The following is a 24,411-nucleotide window of genomic DNA, read 5'->3' on the forward strand; positions in this document are numbered from 1 at the left end:
TAGCTGTGGGCCTGCCTGCTTCCAAAGCAAGGTCCGGTCCTAATATTTGTACTCTCAGATTCTGCATCACACTCTTGTCTCAGGCATTAGCCTTAACTCACTGGTGACTTCTGTTTGTCCTCACTGCAGCCATGGCCTAACCCAGGCTCACGGTCCTACTCTGACCAGGGCTTGCCTGAAGAAGAGCCCCAACTGCCCTCACAGTGTGATTTCTGCTGACACCACATTTTCTTCTATCTGCTGTGAGGAATGTCTGCAAGAGGCTAGGCTTTCCTGTGCACATAAATTGAGTTGCAGTTGGTGCAGTATGAACTCGTTTGTTGAAACTGAGAGATGATGAGCTTTGGTGACATTAAATGGGATGTCAGAAAGCTGTAAACCCTAACCATTGTCTGAAGATCACTTACTGTGATCCTTACTGCTTCCTTACTATGTCTTTTCTGATGCTAAGAGGGAGGAGGAAGGGGAGGAACAGTAGCCTCCTTTTCTTTCCTTTTGTATGTATTTGTACATATTGGTTCTTTGCACTTGGGTACATTGCACTAAAAGGAGGAAAATAACTTACAGAGTTTTCTATTCTGCTGTTTACTGGCATGGGGTCACAGCAAAATTCTTTCACAGTTTGACATGGCACATACAGGCAAGGTGATTTTCTATCCTAAAAAGAAAAAGGTGCCTATTTCTGCTTTTAGCATTCTCTTTTGACTTCTTTTTCAGCAAATGTTCTTCATTTTCATTTTAAATTCAAAGCACAATCATTACATTTCAGTTAATTTTACTGCAAAGAAATAGTAGATGGTAACTAACACATTAGCTTTTCCAACCTCTGTCCTGTTCCATTGGTTTTCTCATCGCTAGCTAACTCATACCCATCAGTCAGATCTGTTGGTCATTTTGAAACTTATTTTCCTTCTGAGGCCACACCACACTGAAGCACTGCCAGCACCTAAACTCTTGTCACCATCTTCTCACAGTCACAGCTTGCTTGCTTCACATCCATATGGCCTTCTGTCTTGGCCTTTTGAATCTGGAGAGCTTGCTCACCAGGTGGATTTCTGTAAGCCTTCCCAGCTCTCTTTTTAACTCACAGGCTTATAACATGTGGGAGTATTGTCTGAGTTGTCATGAATTTTGAGATTTAGTTGCAGATTGTCAAAAGCATGTTTTCAGCTGAACAAATCAAATGAAGCAAAAAAGCTTCTTTCTGCCTTTATTCTTATTACACTTCCCAGCAGGATGGAAGATTAAAGAATGCATACTCCAGATTTGAAAAGAATTTCTAATTTATGTTCTTTCTTCATAAGATACAGGGCTTAATCCTTTCCTTAGAGGTTTTTTTTTTTTAACTAAAGAAACAGGACCTAATTGAAAAAAGCTGAGGGTGCTAAGCAGCCAAGAATAGAAAACATTTACTGAGCTGGGAAGTGCGTTTTGAATGTTGCTGGAAATTTGCATATGGTTTACTTGTGGGGTAAAAAAGAACCATCCACTTGCCGTTTGCTATTGTGATGGACTCCCACTGATTACATTGCAAGCACTTTTGCCTTGTTTTCTACAACTGTTCTTTTCAGCAGTCCATCTCTCTTAAACTGTGAGGTGAATATTCTCCTGTGCTTTGCTGTGAAAGGAGAGCTGTGTAAGTAGCTCTGCTCAGAACAGGGGAAGGCTAGAATTTTAAATGCTGAGTTGTATTATTGATTTCCCCTTTAACAGGGTACAAATGGGGAAGAAGAGGTAAGGCTACACTGCTAAACAGCTCAAAATGCATTTCACTTTAAACTTTTGGTTGCTTAGTTTAATTTACTTATTACAGATAAGAGTGCAGTGGCAAGGTCCTGGTACAATTTTTAGACTAAATCAGCAGAATCCTACTGTTAGTGCCCTAAAAGGTGCTACAGAGCTGTTCAGCCAGCAATATTATGAGTTGAGGCACTATAATTATCATGGATTGTGGCCTAAGGATTAAGAAACTAATTCTCCATTCCTTGCATATCCAAAATTCCCACTGACTTCAGTGGAAGTGGAGCATATTCAAGGAATGCAGAATATGGGACCTGGTTATTATGACAGAACTGTTATAATATGGGCTGGCAGTAATACAGCCATGTTAAGGTTGTTTAAGAATTCACATTTGCTCTATTTTCATTTGCTTACATTTTGCTGAATAGTAACTTTGAGGGAGTTTTCCATATTTTTTCAGTAGCCATACAGATACTAATCTGAACACATTTTAATAAAGCATCAATTAATCTGATTTGAAACTAGTGTGTTTATTTCTCATTTTTTCTTTGGAGGAAAACTATTTGGGAAGGGATATCCCACTTCGATGTCTGTAAGAATTGTTGTTGCTGTTTCTGAGCTAGTATTTTTGATTAATATTTTATTTCTTGGGAAATGTAGCTAAGGACTAGCAAAAGCAATAAGCAGATTCATGTCAAAATCAGCAAATTGCCTCAGCTGAATTACAAAGAAAGCAATGGGAAAAGTCTAAACATAATTTTCACACTTTCAGTATAAAACTTCAATTTTTATTTTGCAATAGCATATTTCTTTTGAAAATTGCCAAATTTTATCTGAGTAGTTTTTAAAAGTTCTGAAATTCACAAAATGAACATTATAATGTGATGGGGTTTTAATTTCTACTTACGTAGTTTGGGGGTATGTGGGTTGGATTTTAAATACTACAGAGAGTATTCTGGATGCCTTAGACCATTCAAGTGAATGTGATACAACTGTGAACCCAAATTAACCACCAGAAGTGTTAGAAAGTGCTGAATATTTACTGATTAATATGGCCATGAGTGTAACTTCTGTATGCTTTACATGCCTCCAGATAGTTAGAAATATCACAAGGTAACATACTCTTGTTTGCTTTTTATGTAAAATTGTCAGGATTAAAATTTCCTATGAAAAATCACTGAGATGACATTATCGTGGGAGAGAGTGAGTATTACGAAAAGGAGGGAGAAAAAAGTAGTGTTTGTCATGTCTATTCACCAAACAGATGGAAATTAAAAGTTAATAGTACAATTAGAGGATAGCAAAGTAATCCTTATAGCTTAGTATCCAAGTATAGTGAATGCACAGATTAAGTTTCAAAAAAATTCTACTAAAAGGCAGTGCAAGGAATAAAACTTTGAAATAGTTTATTGAAAAGGAGATTTATCTTGGGACCACAACCCCTATAATGTTTTGGTCACCACTGCACATGTATTATAAAATATTATTACTAGCAGAGGTAAGGCTGCTCAGCTTAATTATATATATTCACTCCCACTGTATGACCATATCCATTCCACTAATATGTTTAGCCTCAGGTCCTTTGTGTAGGACAAGAGTAACGTTTTCCTTCTTTTCTCACATAAACTTTGGAGGGATTCATTGATATAATAACATCCAAAATGTTATTTAAAAGGAAAATGCTAAATACATTGGAAAAATAAACTATACATTTCATTTAATTAGACACCTGAAGTTCCTATGCTAGAGTTGGTTACTTGCCATTCTCAATTTTAAAAGAATACTTTTGACAATACAGGTGTAATTTATTCTGTTTTATGATTCAGCAATCCATCTTTTGGGGAAAAAAAAATCATGTGTGTGAACAGATCGTTTTAAAGGAAAGCTCTTTCATCCAGTCCCCTCCTTTTAATTGTGCAAAAGTACTATCTTCTATGAAATGAAATGTTACAACTGCATAGGCATAGACTTATATGACCTTCTATGACCAGGTGACCCACCTAGTGGATGAGGGAAAGGCTGTGGATGTTGTCTACCTGGACTTTAGTAAGGCCTTTGACACTGTCTCTCACAGCATACTCCTTGAGAAGTTGGAGGCTCATGGCTTAGACAGGTGTACTCTTTACTGGGTGAAAAACTGGCTGGATGGACGAGCCCAGAGGGTTGTGGTGAATGGAGTTAAATCCAGTTGGCGTTGGGTCACAAGTGGTGTTCCCCAGGGCTCAGTATTGGGGCCAGTTCTGTTTAATATCTTTATCAGTGATCTGGACAAGGGGATCGAGTGCACCCTCAGCAAGTTCACAGATGACACCGAGTTGGGAGGGAGGGTTGATCTGCTCGAGGGTAGGGAGGCTCTACAGAGGGATCTGGACAGGCTGGATTGATTGGCCAAGGCCAATTGTATGAGGTTCAACAAGGCCAAGTGCCGGGTCCTGCACTTGGGTCGCAGCAACCCCATGCAGCGCTACGGGCTTGGGGAAGAGTGGCTGGAAAGCTGCCCGGCAGAAAAGGACCTGGGGATGCTGGTCGACAGCCGGCTGAATAGGAGCCAGCAGTGTGCCCAGGTGGCCAAGAAGGCCAACGGCATCCTGGCCTGTATCAGAAATAGTGTGGCCAGCAGGAGCAGGGAGGTGATTGTTCCCCTGTACTGGGCACTGGTGAGGCTGCACCTCGAGTACTGTGTTCAGTTTTGGGCCCCTCACTACGGGAAAGACGCTGAGGTGCTGGAGTGTGTCCAGAGAAGGGCAACCAAGTTGGTGAGTGGCCTGGAGCACAAGTCTTATGAGGAGCGGCTGAGGGATCTGGGGCTGTTCAGTCTAGAAAAGAGGAGGCTGAGGGGAGATCTTATGGCTCTCTACAACTGCCTGAAGGGGGGTTGTAGTGAGGTGGCTGCTGGTCTCTTCTGTCAGGTGGCTGGAGATAGGAGAGAGGAAATGGCCTCAAGTTGCGGCAAGGGAGATTTAGATTGGATATTAGGAAAAATTTCTTTACTGAAAGGTTGTCAGACATTGGAATAGACTGCCCAGGGAAGTGGAGGAGTCACCATCTCTGGAGGTGTTCAAAAAATGCATAGATGAGGCACTTCAGGACATGGTTTACTGGGCATGGTGATGTTGGGTTGACGGTTGGACTCGATGATCTTAAAGGTCTTTTCCAACATGAATGATTCTATGATTCTGTGATTCTATGGCTTTTCCTTAAAACAGCATTGTGGCTCTGACATTGCAGCTAAATTCCTTTTTCTGTTCCATAGTGAAACACCTGAATTACTCAATGAATTAAAAAAATTAAATCCTCTAATAAAAGAGAGTACTTGCATCCAATGAAAAGGATGTATGTTTTCAAGTTTCCCTCATCCTTCTGAAGAAACTAGCTGAAGAAGGTTGGGAAGCCTGTTCTTTGGACTTAATGCTACAATAATATATTTCCTTTAAATATAGAGGAAAATATATTCTTTTTGTCAAAATATAGAATTTAAAATGAAAAAAAGTCCTAATTTTAGCTTTACTTTTTTCATAGACTTGTGGCATGATTCTAATTTTCTTATTGTTTCTTTGCCAGTTAAGTGAGATTGGTTGGTTCACAGACGTGCTTTTATAAATTGTTAATAATACAGAGAAAAAAAGAACTATTATCCAAGAGGTTTTTCTGTCTTTTTGAAAATTTCTTGGTTGTGCCAGAGAGTAACAGAAACAGTCCTTTCTACATTATGAAGAATGAACTTCTCATTAATTCAACAAGAGTCATTCAAGAAACATTACCTCCCTGATGGAAAAATGTCAAATAAATTCCGTCATATGAAATTTGCAAAAAATTCTGTCCCCTGATGAGGTGGTTGTTGCATAATGGAGAATCTAAGACTTCTTGAAATCAAACAGTATGCTTCTGTGTATCCTTATGAGACAGCTTGGAAAAAGATACTCCTCACACCATTACAAATTGGAACAGCAACACAGTTTAATCTTCTGTTAACAATAAAATATTCTGTTTATATGTGTAAATTAAAATGGTGTTTGCAAGATGCAAGAAGTTACATATGATTGAGCCAATTTGGCAGAAAAAGAAAAAAAGTGCAACAGGTATGCAAATATTGTATTAAAATAGGATGAGTTGGCTTTTTCAGTATATAGTTTGGTACATTTTTCCAGTGAATCTTGAACCTCTAAATGCAGTTCAAGGTTTGGCCAAGCATATTTCTTTCTCCTAATGATGCTTCCTGTATGCATTGTGCTTTTCTGTCTTAGGCACTTTTAAGTTGAACAGCACTTTACATAAACAAGCAACCAATTAAATTATGCCTTGTGCTTTTGCTTTAATAAAATCACTTTAACTAGGACCTTTAGTTAACATCAGTGTCAGTTTGTTAAAATTGGAGCCATTCAAACTTTTTTTCCCAGGATGACTTAAGTACATAATTTCTTTGGACATGAAGTTAGTGTTTATGGACTTGTTCCACTGTACTCTAGCATATTTTCTCTAGGCAAATGCTACGCTCATGAAAGATCAGATGGATCTCCCACTGCCTATTTTGCTCTTGGCGGTGATCTATATGGCTTTTTTCAATTAAAAAAAATTCTAAGAAAAATTAATTTTGGCTCTGTAAAGTATAGATGGAGTTTACTAAGAAAGCCTATGCCACATAGCACCTGGCCTTGTGTACATATGCTAGGGGTAGAAAGAGCCTCATACCCAGGTCTGTAAAGCTGTGCTAAAAGTTTTACAGTGTCAGCTGTGAGCTATGTACCATAAGTGTGAGAGTTTACAAATAGTCTAGTCTAGAGGATTGTCTTAGTGCTTTCCTGTCTCTAATGTCAGTGTATCTGTGAAAAATGGCAATCAAGTGATATATTTTCAAATAACTGTAAGAAGAAATACTTCAATAGTATTTGTAGAACAGCTTGCGTGTTTGTTTGAATTTTTCAGTCCCGGTTTGCATGTTTATAGATGGGATGGGATGGGATGGGATGGGATGGGATGGGATAGGATAGGATAGGATAGGATAGGATAGGATAGGATAGGATAGGATAGCATAGGATAGCATAGGATGGAATAGAACAGAGTGGAATATTCCAATTTCTATGTATAGATAATTCTGTTCTATTTCTATATATAGAAAACAGAATAAATCATGAATAATCTGAATTTGGACACAGAGTTTGGTGAGGAAGAACCGTCTAGACTCATGTTTCTTTCTTTGCTCTATGGTTTCAGAGGTTCCCTGATCTTTTATTCCTTTTTTCCCCCTAGTGTAATAGAGAACAAAATTTAGTCCTTTGTGAAATTCACAAAGAACAAAATGCTCTAAAACAACAGAATCTTCCCAGTGAGAATGTGGGTTACACTCCCTCATCTCCATGTTTGAAAGCCTATGGTCTCAATTTATAACATATCTCTGGCATGAGATCCTATAGAGATCTGAACTACAGAAATGAGATGTAGCTACATGTTTGAATTTGTATTGGAGGGGAAGATAGTGTTCCTGCATTAATTTTTTAAAATACCTGCAAGGAAATAACTGGTTTTTTACTTGACAAAAGATTATTTAGTTCTTGCAAGTTTACTAGAAGGAACAAGTATTCAAATCTATATGACTTCTCTGGAGTTTAGCAATAATAGTAGCTGCTTTAACAGTGAACAGTTTTAGAACTGTGTCGACTTTTAGTAGAGAAATCTGCATGAATACAGATGGTGACCTCGGTTACAAGAGGATCAAAGACAACCTTTTAGAAAAGCCAAGGAAGAAGAGAAAGAAAGGAGAAAAAACAGAAAAAATCAGGAGCACCGTTTTCCAAAAGGAAGCAATGGAAGAATTCCCAAATTGTTCATTCTTCCTCTAATGGTTTCTGTACCATATGGTTTTTGAATCAGTAGCAGCTGATGTGTTCAGTAATAGTTTCTTTTGAAGGGACTTGTCATAATATTTACCTTCTCTACAGCAACAGAAATAGCTTCCAAGGCTGAAATGGCCATGCTTACTAAAACTAATGAAAACAAGAGACATTTCCATGGTGAGTGAATCTCTTGACACCATTATTTCAGGGGATAAACAACATTCAATGTACTGTGCTTCATTTCAGCTGAGGTATTTGTGTCTTTAGGCATGGTGTTACCTAGAAAGTAAGAATATACGCTGTGGTGCAGATCTCTAGAATGTGAGAAGTATGAAGATCTCCAGAGTATTGAAATAAAAAGAGAAATGAGCATGCTGTATTTATCACGAGCACATAAATAAAAAGAGCCATGTGTAAAGAGACCTCTCACCAATAAAAGAGTACTGTGGGTGGGGACAGTTCCTACCTGTTTTCCTCTTCCACTTTTACTGTGACTTGGTGGCATCCTTAATCTACTGCTCCTGTTTGTCCTGTCAGAGCTGACACCAGAGTGTTCTCCATGAATACTGATCTCCTTGGAAAGGAGACTAAAATTAAATTTTCTTGATAAATTCAAGTAATCTGTCTACATATGGAAATACTCAGCCAAGTGTGTACAGTGTGACTGATAAAGTGAGATTTTGTTCAAAGAGAATGCAAAAGACTAGCCTCTCTTGTGTGTCTGTCTGAAAAAGTAGCCCAGTTCAATTTTTCATATGTTAACCAATGTGTAACTTTTTGCTCTGCATTAATATCTGCTTTTTTTCCACTGATTTCATTGCATTTTTCAGTTACAGCAGCAGTATGTAGCTCTTCTTACTTAACATATACCCCAAGAGATGGATGTAGTGGAAAACTGAAATCAGATGAGGCTATAGTTTATTAATCTTGTTCTATCCACACACACAGAAAAAGCATTATATGCTTCTTAGTCAAAGGCTCTTAAAATACAAGCCTTATAGCCATAAGCACTGACTAGTCCCATAAGTCTTACATCTGACTCATAATACGAGCTTTCTTGTACATCTGTTGAGTGTAATAAGTCTTTTAGCTTGAAGTAGGAAGTACAAAGAAGATAAATAACAATTTACTTTAGGCCTTGTCATGGTCTGTAATTATCTTTTGTTTGCATTTATACTTATGCAATGCTGGATCGTAAAATTTTAATGGAATCTATCAGAAATACCTGAAGTGCAGATATTGCAGTGGAGGGGACCTTCTTTTTTTAAGAGGAAAAAAAGAGAGTAATTACCTATTGACTTAATAAGCTTTGGACCAAATTGTCATTGAATGGTTGGGCAAACAAGCATCTACTATAATCATATGCAACACATATAAACATAGTCCGTCATCATTTACTGGAGCAAAGAATTCCAAGACATTGTATCATTTCATAAGCTTAGCTATAAAAGCAGAAAATAAATCCCAGCCTTTGCATAGCTTTGAGGAAAATATAGCCTTATATAAGTACAGTACATCCACCAAAGCATTCAGTTACCATGTCACAAAATGTTTTCTGTTCAGATAGAAATGGTTGCACTGTAATGAAGTCTGCTATGAATGCTACATTTTCCCCCATTTAAACACTTTAAGGGTTAAAAGCACAGCACTTATTTTCCATGAAATGAACCTGGACTTTTAAATCTCAGCCGTGGCACTCCTTGTTGGTGAGCACCTGATGTCAGCAGTTTGAATGATGTCTGACATTAATTATGTGCCGTTCACAAGATTGCCAGGCAGGAGAGTCTGGGGGAATAAAAACCTATTTAAAGGTTTTCATAAGATGCCTTACTCTCAATTTTTTGAAAGCCCTTACATCTCTTGTTTGAAAGCCATATAAAGAACAGCTTTTATATCTGTTCATGTGATAAATGCAAAGCTGGGGTAAGATGCTTTGTCCTTGTCACACCACCTGCCTTGGTGCTGACACAGAAGAACCTACCTGGTCAGCATATCAGAGCATTCAAAATTAATTGAGAGATAGGCATAAAACATTGTTAAATAATTTGCCCTTTATCTGCTAATAAATCTTTTAAAAATGCTACATGACTATCGAACAATTCAAAGATTTGGTTTGGAGCCTTATATATATATGCTACTCTGGATTTATTTTTTCTTTTACAGTTTTTAGGGATACCATTCCCTCCATTTGTGTGTATATGCATTCACATATGACAGCATTCCCTAAAATTCAGAAATGGCTTATATTTTCATTCAGATAACTGTCTCCAAAGTCTAGGATTTAAAACTTATATTTGTCATGCTTATGATCAGCTTATAAATATTACTAAAGTAAGCAAGTCAAGCAGCTTGTCAAAGCAATTTCAGACAGTAACTTTGTGTTGTGAATGGGATCAGGTCAGTGCCCAGAAAGTACATCTGCATGAGGCAGTGGCAACATTTTATACTGTCTTCAAGCAGGCAGACTCATAGCAGTTTGGATCTTTCAGCACACCTTATAGCAAGTTACCTCGCTGTTTCCAAAGACTCAGAATGCTACATAAAACATCTTGGAGTCCTTCTTTGCCTTTGTAGAGTCCTACTTGTTTTGTTTTCTTCTCCCATCTCCATCAGCTCTTTGAGGGAGCATGTGTTATAAAGCTGTTATTTCTACAGTCTGGGATGGAAGAAGGAAAAAGTTGAAAAACAGTACTATGTTTATGTATTGTTATTTTACTGAAAAAAAAGTTTAAATAAAATTGTAAATGATAAGCACAGAATATTTTAAAATAGTCCAATATTATTTATTAATAATTTATTAATGAATAGATCTTAAAAGTAATTCAAATTTGCAATCATAGGCAGATAATGCTGTTTCCAAAGGAGGTTTTGCACTGAATTTTGTCCCAGTGCTGATGGGGATCAGTGTGGAATGGAATATGAAAAACTGCTGGTGAAACACCTGCGGTTCTCTTTTTGAAAAAGACAGTACACACTATAATTGGGTTTCTCCAAGGCTTTTCATGTTTGAAGTACATGACATTGTTGAACCTTATGTGAAGGGAGATCTCTACAACCACCTGAAAGGAGGTTGTAGCGAGGTGGGTGTCAGTCTCTTCTCCCAAGTAACAAGTGACAGGACAAGAGGAAATGGCCTCAAGTTGTGCCAGAGGAGGTTTAGATTGGATATTAGGAAAAATTTCTTCACTGAAGGTGTTGTCAAGCATTGGAACAGGCTGCCCAGTGAAGTGGTTGAGCCACCGTCCCTGGAGGTATTTAAAAGATGTGTAGATGTGACACTCAGGGACATGGTTTAGTGGTGGACTTGGCAGTGTTAGGTTCACGGGTGGACTTGGTGATCTTAAGGGTCTTTTCCAACCTAAATGATTCTATGATTTTAAGTTTTTTTGTATTAAATTCCATTAGTAGGGCACATATTAGATAAAGAGTGCTTCACTTGTTCTCAAAATAGTGGTGCTACATAGGTAAACTTTGTACATTTAACAGGGACTAGTAGAGCCACAAATCCTGAGAATATCACATTGTTAGAGATGATCTGATTGACTTTGCTGAATTATTGCGTTATAAGAAAGTGCACTGTAAAACAGCCAAATGCAAAGCAATACAAGCAGTCATGAAGGCATATAGTTTATATTTACAAGATGAGAAATTCTGCCTAGCAAAAAGTGAGTTTGAGTGGGAATTTAATATTACCAACCATAATGAAAACCCTCTGTAAAATGCTATGACTTAAACAAGGCTAACACAATCCTTGAATGAGTGAAAAAGAGGGTTTGTTTCAGAAAATTGACATTACCTGAATGCCTAGCACTGGTAAGCCTGCTACTGAAATATTGATCCTGTATTTTGTATCCCAGGTGAATGTAGGAGTAGTGAGAAGGGGACCACAGAAATTATCAATGGAAAACCAAACCGTATTTTGTGAAGAGTTTTAAGAGTATGCATCTCTGTGGTCATGTGCAATCAGTCATGGATTAATGTGGGTTAATCATGGGTTAGCTGGCAAAGGAAGAGCTATGTCTTATCTGAACTGTACATCTGTGAAACTGCCAGTTTTCCTGCCTGTGCAGATGTAGTGGGGAAGGCCCAGTCCTACACTGTTATGATGCCATGTGTCCTTGGACCAGAAGGAGCATCCATTGTGCTTAATGAAGAAGAGACAGGGAAGGTAGAGATGTTGATCATTTCAGTACTTTTTCGTGGAAAGCATATTTGCTAGGATGAAGCTTCTTATCTTGCTGACCTTGTAAAATCAGGGAATTTCTCCCCTCTGATATGTATCTTAGTTTCTCAGTGCACTTTTTTCTTCTCTTTTTGCATCATCAGAGGTTCACCATGGCTGAACAGGCTACTAAGCCAAACGAACTGGTATTCTGCAATTGTGTAGGAACATATTTAAAGCATCTAGTTAGTACATCCTGGGTGTGTACATTGGGTTAGGTTGATTTTCTTCAAGTCAGTTTGGCAGAGATTTGGACAGTTCTTCACCTTTCTGTCTGCATAGGTCACAGCTAACTTTCTGAGATCATTTGGGTGTATCTCATCCAATCATTTCCCTATATCACACCCATTTGGGGGCCTCTCAGTCTCTTCTACTTCTTGTCTGAGGCATGTATCCTGTTTTACTGAAGAACAAAATGTATTCTGTCACTGAACTATCTAGGGTTTTTACTGAGTCTTTGGACACTGGCTAGCTCTTGATACACAGAAAGCCACCTGTTGTAATTTAATGGTTATAGGAAAGTTAATGTTTAGCAAAGTCAAATTTAAAAATTAAGAACACCCCTCTCCCCGTAACTTTAGAGAGTGATGAGATTGGGAACATGTAATGAAGCATATTCATTCATTCATTATAAATATTTCCCCACACATGGCAACAGACGAGGGAAATGCTTATCCTTCACACTTAAAAAATAAAAGATGATCATTCCCCAAATGCAGTGATGCTGAAAAATATTTGAGGATCACTGTGTATAACTGATTCAAATAAAAAAAGATACTAAAAGCCTACATGTGAGAGTATCAGAATAGGACAGTAACATTATGTTGTATATTGGATGGAACACTACTGTAAAATCAAATACTGCTCAAGTGTCAATATTTCTAAGAATATTTAATTTTATTTGTTTTGGTTTTAGAATCAATTTCAAAGTAGGTCTGAGAAAGCATTGTTTATAGTGAAAAAGCAAATAATTTTTATGTGTATAAATTATTTGGGAGAAAGTTAAATGACTTAATAACAGAAAATATCTAGAATCAGAAGTTATCTTTTACATTACTTATCACATTAGTATAGCAGAAAAAGACAAAAGAAAATATACTGTTTGGATGCTAAAGCAAAACAAATTCAGATAGGAAAAAGTGAAGATGTTTAATACCAGATAATATTAGGGGATAGTTGGATTAAGAGGAAGCTGGGCTGTCTGTCATTGTTAAAATCAAGACTAGATACTTTTCTGTGAATTAGATCTCACACAGCTGTTTGCCAGAGCAAGGTCTTCAGTCTTTGTTACACTGGTGATCAACTGAGATAATCAGAGCAGTTCCTTCTACAGTGAAAACTGACTTAATTCTTAAACACTTGGCCACTGAATATCTGCTACTAACAAAGTATTCACACAGGTATTACCATGCTGTTCATACAGTGTAAGGGTCTCAATGTATTTCACAATGAAGGTTGCTGTCTAATTCCAGACAGGGCTAAGAAGTGCATGGTGCATCCAGCAGGGCTTTACATGCTGCACAGATCATTTTATATAGATCTATGTAATTATATTATAATTTTACAGGATGATTGCCCGGTACACTGAACACTGTCTCTGTGTATACAAACATGAACAGCACACTCATGGGAACACGAGTGTTTTAAAGTCGTAGCACTGCTTTTGCAGTTACCTTTCACTGTAAATACATAATTTCTTACTTTTGACAGTTATCCTTATAAAAAGATAAAGTAAACATGGATATGGACACCCCAATGAATATATTTTAAAAAGAACTCCCAAGTTTAGGAAGTACAGAGACAAAATTTTCTTTATGAACTACTTAACTGTTTAAATTTGCATGCAACAGTAAAAATAAATGTTCCGTAACTATGATTTCTGTATTGCAGTTTAGGAAAACATTACACAATTAATTCCACATAATACTTCCAAAAAATATGGTTTAATCAGGAGTATGTTTATGTGTTAAACAGCTTCAGAATGCCACATGCATGCCATGTACTTAAGTGAGTAATTGTAATAAAGGTGTTACATCCTCCTTTTCTACAACAGTTAATAACTTAGAAACTACGAATTGTTCCATTTCAAAATACAACTACCATCCACCTGATTTTTTCCCCCCATAGGTAATTGTGTTTTCTCTGGAATAATTCACTGAAATCTGGTTATCAGGAAAGAATATATGTTCTGTGTTGTTGGAAATAATATAATTTCATTCCTTTTATCTTATGCATGAGAGATTCCCAAGGCTTCACAAAGTCTAGTTTTCAGAGTAAACATTCATTAACTGTTGTGTAAAGATGGTCTTTCTAATAACACAGGCTTGTAGTTTCTGTGTTTGCAGGAACAACCTTTTCTGCAATACACAACTATATATAGATTTGAGAATATGACATACAGAAATTTAGGGCTGTGTAGGGGAGAGAGAACTTCAGACTCTCTTCTCTGCTTCCAAGTTATGATCAGCAATGCAGGAGTCATGAGAAATCACAATTCTTAAATTTGTAAGATAACGTTCCCCAGTTCTGCTCAGTTAAAGATTTTTGCCCAGTTAAATTCAACACTAATTTTACAATCATATAAACAACTATTTAAAAATATTTAATTTTGTTTGCTTGCTTGAAGAGTCAAAGTTTAATAACTTGTGAAATGGACAAAACAGAGAGCCTGCTTTTAGAACTTTTTCACTGGGCTGAGTTTTACCCTATGAAATTGAAGGTTGCTTGAGATACTACCATTTATTTCATACTTACGTACAGCTTAGTTACTGTCATTAGAATAGGTGGTTATTTGTTTATGAATTTAATAAGAAATAATAACTTGTCCACATAAGATGGGCTAATCAGTAGGTTTCTTTGTTATTTTAACATAGCTGCTCTTGAATTATTTTGCTTTTCAAAGGTCATTTGTTATATCAGTCTTTTAGCTCTTAATTTTTTTATGCTTTCTCCACTCTTTACTTTTTCCTTAAAAAAGCATGGTATTTTTAGCCAGGCAATTGTAAGAGATATCTGTCTAATTTTTTTTTTTTAATTTATCCTGGAATATGTTCTAATAATGGTTCACTAAAAGTAATAATATTTTGACACTTGCAACAATATTTTGCTTGCATACTAAACCTTCATAAACATAAAGGCAATACTATGTGTACAAGAATAAATTAATGTTTAGCAATCAAAATTGGATAATCTGAAAAGCACTGTAGGTTTGCTTTGGATAAAGGGATAGGATATAAGTAAAAAGCTTCATGGGTGGAGAAATTTTCTGAAATTGATATGTGTGAAAGATGAAATTGCAGTTATGTTATAGTGGGGGGTGGTTCATCCCCTTTCTTCAGCTTTAATTTCTTAAGCTTAATTTTAATATTGCTATTTTACAGGTGATGTATGTTTTCTCATATATACTTTGTTTTCCTGGGCAACATTCAGTCTATATTTCCTTCTGTTGCTAAAACTAAACAAAAGCTGTTAGGGAGTGCTGCACAGAAATTCAACCTTCCCAGTTTGTCTGGGGAGGCTGAAACTTTTTTTTTCCTGTATTTTCTCCCTGCACTTTATTCTTCAAAGTTGTAACTCTCTCTTGCTTTAATCCGAAAAACTGAAGTGCCTAAAATTAAGTGATGAAAATTTTATAACCTGTTTTTCTCTTTTTTGATGGTCTTACAGATTTGTAAGAAATGCATGCTAATTATTATCAGAATTATGTCAGTGTTTTCCTACCTGTACTTTTGTAAACATACCTGCATTGAATAATATATTATAAAATTTATTTGTGTTATTCTAACATCAGTGAAAAATGGCCCATTTCTTTTCAAGTGAGTAAAATGGATAGGGAAAGAAATGGTGGAAAATTCTGTGTTATCATTAGAAATTATTGACGTCTCTGTTAATGCATTATTATTTTTGCAAGAAGTCTATACTTCTAACTAATATTCATAAATATTCAAGTCTGATTGAAATCAAATGTACATTAAAATGCTGGTGTCAGATAGAACTGATGTCTTTTAGTTTCCCTTAGGATAAAGTATGCTACGGGAACATGATAGATGAAGACCTGGTTTTCTGCTGATATACACATAGGTTTCTCTGCAGATGCAGTACTTGATTAAGGTTAGAAATACTGTGCCACATGATTATTGGTTACCTGTAGGGATTAAATCCTGTTTTGATGGGCTCCCATTATTTTTAGTGCCTCATACATTTACTCATGACAGAAAGGTAAAGAAATATTTCAAAAATCATTTTACTTTTTACATCACCATCAGCAAGGCAGAACAGACTGAAATTTCCCTGCATGATTTTGTTGTTGCTCTGTAGGTCGGGTTGGTAGGTTGGGAGATGCCTGTGTTCGGTTCAGTTGCTAATATCCAAACAAGCCCAGAGCTGAAATAAGGGCAGCTAGCGCAGGACTTGGGAACCCTACAGTGACCATTTTGCTTTCTGTGTGCTATTGGGAGAATGAGCTGGGGCTGTGTTTCCCAGGTAGGCTGAGTGGTGCTGCACTCTGAGCTGACCTGTCTCTTGGGGTCTTAGTGATAAGACCATCTGTAAAATGGGAGTGGGACATAGTTTCCTGATTCAGCCATGTGCAGGGAGGATAAATACATTCTTATGGTCTAAATGGTTCAAACTGCAGCAGCACCCACACTGAGAAGCCAGGCTTTCCTCAGCTCTGAAGAGGCATCCAGCCATAGCAGGCTGGAGGTCTCTGCAAGCCCTACCACCCTCCTGCCCGGTGTTTGCTGTTGCAGTTTGCTGTGTGTACTTTCCTTTCAAATAATTTCTTTCTCTTTTCTAGTTTGAGGGTTGCAAGAAAGCCTTTTCCAGACTAGAAAATCTCAAGATTCACTTAAGGAGCCATACGGGTGAAAAGCCGTACCTGTGTCAGCACCCTGGCTGCCAGAAAGCATTCAGCAACTCCAGCGACCGCGCCAAGCACCAGAGGACACACTTGGACACTGTAAGGAAGCAGAAGTCCCATTGCAGTCCCCTATACATTAGGCCATGTGCTCCTTTCCTCCAGTTTGGTGGCAGCAGGTAGCCCAAAACCTTAGAGATAGGAGTGTCTGATGAGAAGTGTCTGATGAGGGTGTTTAAGCTGTGTCAGAAGTGACCCAGTAATGTAAGCACAGATGAAGATGGACCAAACTAGTTGGTAAAAAGGCCACAGCTCCATGGGCTTTGCTGCAGGTAGAGGCAGTAACTTACTCCCACTTAGGTGATCTTTAGGGAAGCTGAAGTTACTATGCAAAGACACAGAACCCACCTGCGATAATAATTGCTATTCTCTGACAAAAATTCCGTTAAACTTAAGGCTGAAGCATGTAGCAGAAAGTCAAGAGAGGAAGAATAATTTTGTAAATCTAAAAATTTTCATGCCTATAAATTGTTGCTTGTGAATTTGAGTCACAGCTGAGATTTGTTTAAAAACTTTTGTTTTGTAACAAAAGATCATGTTTCATCAGAGACAAGCAGTTTCCAAAGGGCAGAAGTTGAGAAAGAAAACAAGAACAATGCCATTTGAATTAAATGGCTGTCACAAAACTTAAACTATCCATTTCAAATAGTCGATAGTATGGCTGGTTAAGTTAATCATTTGTACAAGTTTGTTTTTGGAAATGCTTTGTGAAATGTAAATGGCTAAATTGCAAAATAGCTAATTTCAGCTAGTTGGACCTAATGTTCATTTAATACTCTGTATTGCAGACGTACAAGTCATCAGGGAAGGCAGACAGGTTAGTCAGAAGGAGATACTTATAGAGATACGTATTTATTTGTTAAGTTAGATTTATTGGGTTTTCTTTTAAGAAAACTATAAAGGTATTATAGGACTGGTATCTTTCTAAAATGACATGTGTTATTGGAAAATGTCAGCTGGAGGAGTTTGTCTTGTACTTCACATTAAAATGTGTGGTTTTCTGTGTAGTATTTTTGAAACTTCAGTATTCAATGCTCGCTTTGGTTTTTGCTTGCTCTCTTTGTAATGTAGTAAACTAACACTTTTTCTTGTTCTCTTTTTCTGAAGCAGATTCTTCTATAATCCTAAACAGTCTATCTGGGCCTTTACTGCAGTTTCTTTACCTGATTCACTAAAGAATGTAATTTCTGATTAAGTCAAAGATTGCTCTGAGGGTGGAAGAATTGTGAGTATAACTAGCAATATTAATTGTACTGATTAAAAAAAAAAAAAGGTAACAATGGAAGGTGCCATAATGAAAGCTTTCCTTTGGTTTGCCTTCCTTATAATCCTTACTTTTCTCCTTTCCCTTTCTAATAAATTACCAAGCATTCTGCCTGTAATAATGTACAACTTCTGTGTTATGTAGTAATGTGTTTTGTAGCACCTCAAGGCTCAAAAGGGATTCTCCTGAGTTAAAATAATCTGTGATATGACAGCTGCTGTATCCTTTTTCTTTTTGACTTAGAAACCTTATGCATGTCAGATTCAAGGATGTACTAAACGATACACAGATCCAAGTTCCCTGAGAAAGCATGTGAAAGCTCATTCTTCCAAAGACCAACAAGTCAGGAAAAAGGTAAATTTTCTACTGTGTTGACTGGTGTAAAGCTTATGTGGAGAATTTAGTGTTCTAATATTAGATGTTTCAATGCACCTTCAAGTACCTGTGCCGATTTCAGACTGTTGATTAGAAAAAATGTTAATGGGAAATAACAGGTATGGTTCTTATGTAAATAATTTCATCTTTGACTTAATTAGGCTGCCTGCTTCAATGCTTTTTATTTTTTGATGTGATGATTAATCACTAAAGATACATAATGAGGCAAATCAAAAATAATTTTTGAAAACAGAAATTTTTGGTTTTAAAGTTCTGCCACTTGGCAAATACATAGGAATACAAAATCCAGTTTACATAGCCAGTCTCAGATGGAAGGATGGATTTTGAGGGCAGATGGACAGTATGTGATATTAAGCTCTAAATTATATTTCCATATGCCAGACACTTCCAAATACCAAGACATTTCATAACACCAGTTCCCTGTGGATGTCAAGTCCATGAGTGAACAGTTGTTTGTATGTGTAAGCACATCTTTGAAGAGCTGCGTTGCAACCTAAGGGAATGATTTTTTTTTTTCTGAACATTTTTCATCATATCTCCTATTAATCACTGGCAGTATTTCATTAGATGTTTAGATCATTGAGGATAAAAATCTAAGCTTTCATTTTAAAGGAAACTGGTCCTGATAAAAGGGGAACATGTGTGAACTGGTGTAGGGATAGATAAACCTTTGACATGTCAGCCCCATGTAAAACAAGTTATAGTTTAGAAGTTTTAAAAGTAAATGCACAGCCATTCATAGAAAGAAGCAAAAAACCTGCTTCGTACAGCACTGGAAGCACTAAGTGGCAGTCTTTAAAGCTGCAGTATACAAATTTGAAGAGTAAGTTTTGATTCAATAGTTTGTTGAAGCAGGACATGACAGCAGAGACCTGCATGTCAGCTTGCACGAGGAATTTCCTTTAAACCTATGAGTGCCCCCTCCTGTACCAGAGACAAAGTAACTGAGCATTCATTTTCACCTTAATAAGTAGTGCTTTGGCTCCCTTGCTTGTGTGCACGCTGCCCACAGGCAGGACTGCCAAAGGAGGTCTGTGACCCCTGTCCTGCCTATCCCAGGCGGGCAACTCAGCTATCCAGACACTGTCTTTTACAAGCATGTGAAGTAAATGCCAACCAAGACATTGCATTCTGAGAAACTTGTGTGGTGCCTCAACTAAAACTGGCATAATGGACCTGAACACAGGTATTAAACTGCACTGTAACATTACTGTCATTGAAAGTGAAATAATGTGTTATCTCCCCTCTCTCATTTTGTCAGATTGCAATACTATGTGGGGTTTTCCTTCCTGCATTTCATTCACTATTTGATTTTGCTCATTTTCCATTCCTTCTTTGTGCCAAACAGTTTAAACCTGGCCCTTTTTACTCCTCACTTGACTCTCTGTGGGCATATTCTAGACTTAAAATTGCTTATTTTTTCATCCCTGTTTGATAAGGATTTATTTATGCTTATTGGTCACCTGAGGTATGTTGATATATGGAAGGGGAAATAAGCCAAACCTCCACAAAAAGAAAAGAAAAATTGTAGCATCTATCAAGGCAGATACTTAAAGAATGGATAAACTTTGCAGTGTATAATGTTTACAATGCACAGCATAGTTACTGGACCTTTGAGAACTTATAATTGCTAACTAACATCATGCTTTGGCATTTGAAATATTTCCTGGCAATAATAATAATAAAAAGTAAGAAACAATAAACCTTTTAATGCAGAATTAAGGTTATTTATGGCTTTAATTAAAAGTGAAAATTGGCTTAATGTCAAAAAAGTCTTTACAAAAATGTGAATTCATCAAAAATAACCATAAAAATTCCAAGGTGGTAAAGGCACAGTGGAGTAATACTTCCAGCCCTAGGGATCTCTTCTGTTGAAAAGAATGAAACCCTTTGCTGTCACACCCCGTTAGTCATGGATTCATTTAATATATCGTGCCTGACTGCTTTTAATCCTCCTTTTAACCTCCCCCTACACACCAAGTGACATTATTGTGGTGTCTTAAGTTGCTGGCTCTCCAAGACTGTACCTGCAAATGTATCTTTGATGTTGCATAGACTTAAAATAGCAGGATGAAGTATATTCATAACAGCAGAATCAGTTACTTGCTGTGCTAAAAATTACATTGAGTCTTCAGCCCAGATTTTCTAGATCTCTTTTCAAAGCTTTGACCCTTTCCTTGGCCCTCTAAGGTGGGGCCAGATTATGCAATGTGATATAGATAAATTTCCATCTAAATTATTTTAAGCAACCTTTGTTGATACATGTTTATGGCTTACCCTGTAAGGCAAAAGTGCATTTTCTGCAAATCTTGTAAGGCAGCCACTATTCTCCTCCCAACCTCCCAGCCACTATTCTCCTCCCAACCTCCAGCCATCCACCAAATACATTTAACTGGGAATCTCTCCAGGTAATGGGATGAAATCCTATAGAACAAGAGGATCCCAACACAAATACATTTAATGCAAGCAATTTAGTGGATAGTATGATAAACTTGCATTTTCTTTTCAAAGGAAAGCAGAAGAGTAGAGAGCGCCATGCCTGCTTTAATCACCTTTGTGTAATTTGTAAAATTCTTCATAAACATGAGGGCAAACATGTACACAAATACCATGCAAACACCTGGGAACAGGTGCTGAAAATGTCTAGCAAAACATTTTAGGTGTAATCTGTTTGCATCATAATATACAGTCTGTACTTTTAAAATTTTAAAAAATTTTAAAATGTTTTGGTGGATTAAAAAGCAGTGCTTCCTATCTTATTTTAAAAAGTAAAAATGGCTGACTGTGCCTGGGTTTCATCTTCCCTTGGGGAAGATGGATGGAGCTCCTTCTAAGCAGGGAAGTCAGTGATAGAAAACTAGGCAGCACCCAAAATGAGAGCATAAAGTGATGCTGAGAGGAATGCTAAGGCACAACATGCCCCTGGACTACCATTACTTTTAAAACCTGCCCTCTTCTGAGTCATCTCTTCTTTTCAACTTTGAAAGGACAACAAACTTAAAAGATTTTTTTGTAAGTTGAACAGTTACCATGTGGTGCTTATTACTACAACACATAATGGAAGCTAAGAGCCATGTGGGATTCAAAGGGAACTGAATATTTCTGTGGGTAATGAGACAGGGTTAAAAAATAGACATGAGATTAGCAAGGGGTATCAATGCTTCAAGATCATGCTTCAAGGTAGAAGTCAGCATCAAGCTAAATAGATTAGGGAAAAGTGTGGTTATTCTGTACTGCTTATTTGCAGTTTCTTACTCTTTCTCCTGGAATGCCAGCCACTGGTGGACACAGTGTACATAAAGCAGTCTGAATGTATCTTGGGCCTGATCTGGAAGATGCACCTGCTTCTAAATTGATACTAAATAACGTTCAGGCTGCCTAGTCTTAATTTATGTATTCTCCTGCTTTTTTCTTTCTCTCATTCCATTTTTATAATCCTTTTCTCTTTCAGTTTCCTTTCTTATTCTATCTTCCACCTTTGTAGCTTTGGGTCTTTAGGATATGCAACCCAGACTGAACATGTGTAGGCAGCTGAGGTGCGTATGCCATGGTAAGACAAGTCCCAGGACTTTCTTCCACCCCAGGTACTCCTATATTGTCTCATCTTTCACCCTCTTTCTTTCCTTCATTTTTTCCACATGCAGAGTTCAACTAAATTGTCAATTTAGATAGCATATTGGTACATACAGGCAAATGCCACTTAAACATTTGACATGCCATATGTTTGCTAATCTTTATCTAGCTTGGCACTCATATTAATTTAGGATCTCATGAACCTTTTACCTTTTCACCTCACATCAATAATTACCTAACAATGGTTCAGCTTTTTCAATCTTCCATGCATTTTCAGGGAACACCAGGACCATGAAGAGAAATTAGTGGGTTTTTTTCTTTTTGGGAAATTCTAAAAAGGAGAGAAATCCAGTTTTTAGCTGAGTCATTTCCTGAACTAGCAGCTTTAATATGAAGAGGGGCTATAGCAGCCTAAACTGATTGTTTCCCAGAATCAATGGTAAACATGAAGGATTTTTGAAAGAAAAGGACAAGGAGGAAGAATTCATGGATTGAAATTAGTATTCCATTTCTTCTTTCAAATACCCAGTAAAAGCAATATAGTTACTTGGCTTGCTTTGTGGAACTGCAGGGAATCAGAAGAAAATGTTAGAAAAACAGAAGGATGAGTGAGGCAAGTATTTGCTTCAGCAGAAGGATGAGTGAGGCAAGTATTTGCTTCAGCTAATCTTCATATTATTTATTCTTCTTACCAAACACTAACACTATTTTCTGACTTCTTAAAATCTGAAAACCATTTATGCATTGATACTTTTTGTTCTGAGTATAGACTGACTCTGAAAATTGCCAGCCTGCGATATTAAGTGCAGCTGTTAATGGTAGAAATATTGTCTACATGAAGTCAGGGTGAATCGTTATGCCTATTAGATCCTATAGTTCTTATCTGTAGAACAGCTTTAATAAGGAGGGCTACAGTTGAGAGCTTTGCTTTGGTATCTTCAAGAGGGCTGAGTAATTTTGTTCCATGAGTCATCCTGTGGAGTCTCTGACTAGCCAAAAAGTAGGGCACTACTTGACACAAGTAAGCTTATTTTCAGTTGGTTACACTTTGTGTTTTCAGTAAACAGCAAATTTCTTTCATTTCTTAACTGACAATACTGTATTGGAAAACATGAGTCCATAGGTCTTTTAGTTTGTAAGTCTTTTTATTGACATTAGTGAAAATGAAATTATGCATCATATCATTAACAAAATCCAGAGCCTGCACTATTACAAATCCAGTGATTTGAAACCTATATAGAAGGTGAATATTACCATTATGCTCTTCAAGAAGATCTGTTTGTTGTGCAAGCTAGCACTCAGCCTTGTACAAGTATAAGAACATTATCTTTTTCATACAAGTATACCGCAAAAACCAATTTGCTATTTTTGCAGGAGTCTTCCTGAAGAAATCTGTATTTGTAAATCTAAAGAAAATATTTAATTCACTTTTAAGTATTAAAGTGCAAATCCCACTGTGAATGGAATGAACCCTCCACTGGTGTGTAGATCTTGTCATGAACATCTGCAATGTCTAATGCCTTTTTAAAAAGTTTTCTCTTTTTAAAAAGTGCGTTTTCACATAGATAAGAGATAATTTTTAAAAAGGACAAAAAATTGCTTTGATTTTGTACAGCTGTTTGGCAAGGACAAGATCAGTTCAGTAACATCTACCTTATCATAGCAGTGGCTATGCTTTTAGATACGGTTTTAATTTTATCCATAATTATACCAGTGAACAGCTGTTGTCATGTATAATAGTTCTTCAAGCCAGTGTGTCCTGCCAAAAAAAAAAGATTTAAAAGATTGTTTCCACTTAATTACAAGAAAGTGTAATAGATAAGGATACAGCTGGTTAGCTCCATCTTTGTGGAAAAAAGGAAAAGATAATTTGAGCAGTTCAGATAAACAAGACCAGCTAAAGGGAATGTAAACATCTTAGTCTGGGCCTTGAACTGAAAGACAATTTATACCAAATAATACCATCTTTCAGCTGATCAGTCTTTGATTCTTTGGCAGTTTTAACAGTGCCCAGACCCTGTCTTTGATCTCTTGTAAATTAGTTATGGATCAGATACATTATACAGACAAGCTTTGAGATATTGAATGCCTACCTGACATTTGCCTCTGAAAGCTGTCTGTCTCCTTAGCTCATTCAAATGGGTGTTGAGGAAACCATGCATGGATTCAGCGGACACATAGCTTAACACCTGAGCACATGCTTAACATAGTAGGTGATACTCTTAGGTCTCTACTGGATTTTTCAATACTGTGCAGAGGAGCCTAGATCAGCTAAAGCGTGTTTAGTCTTAACTATATTTTGCTCCTTATTTATGTATTCAATTTGTACTTAGTCTTAGTCTAACATAGCAATTGTGCTTGTGTCTATTTTCCTGGCTTTTTCGGTGACAGAATTTTCGTACTGTCTCTGGCAGAAAGCAAATATCATGGAGGCATAGCTTTGGGAAAGGCAGTCCAAAGGACATTT

The 24,411-nt window shown here is 37.0% G+C and overlaps 1 protein-coding gene across 1 annotated transcript in view; it reads left to right on the forward strand.

Moving 5' to 3' along the window:
• GLIS3 (GLIS family zinc finger 3) overlaps positions 1-24,411 on the forward strand; it is a 177,840-nt gene that overhangs the window by 108,777 nt on the left and 44,652 nt on the right. The window contains exons 4-5 of the mRNA XM_030005895.2: positions 16,592-16,753; positions 18,219-18,329. Coding sequence (XP_029861755.1) covers positions 16,592-16,753; positions 18,219-18,329 — 273 coding nt within the window. The remainder of the gene's footprint in view (positions 1-16,591; positions 16,754-18,218; positions 18,330-24,411) is intronic.

This window comes from Aquila chrysaetos, chromosome Z (assembly GCF_900496995.4).
Source record: "Aquila chrysaetos chrysaetos chromosome Z, bAquChr1.4, whole genome shotgun sequence".
NCBI classification, from domain to species: domain Eukaryota; kingdom Metazoa; phylum Chordata; class Aves; order Accipitriformes; family Accipitridae; genus Aquila; species Aquila chrysaetos.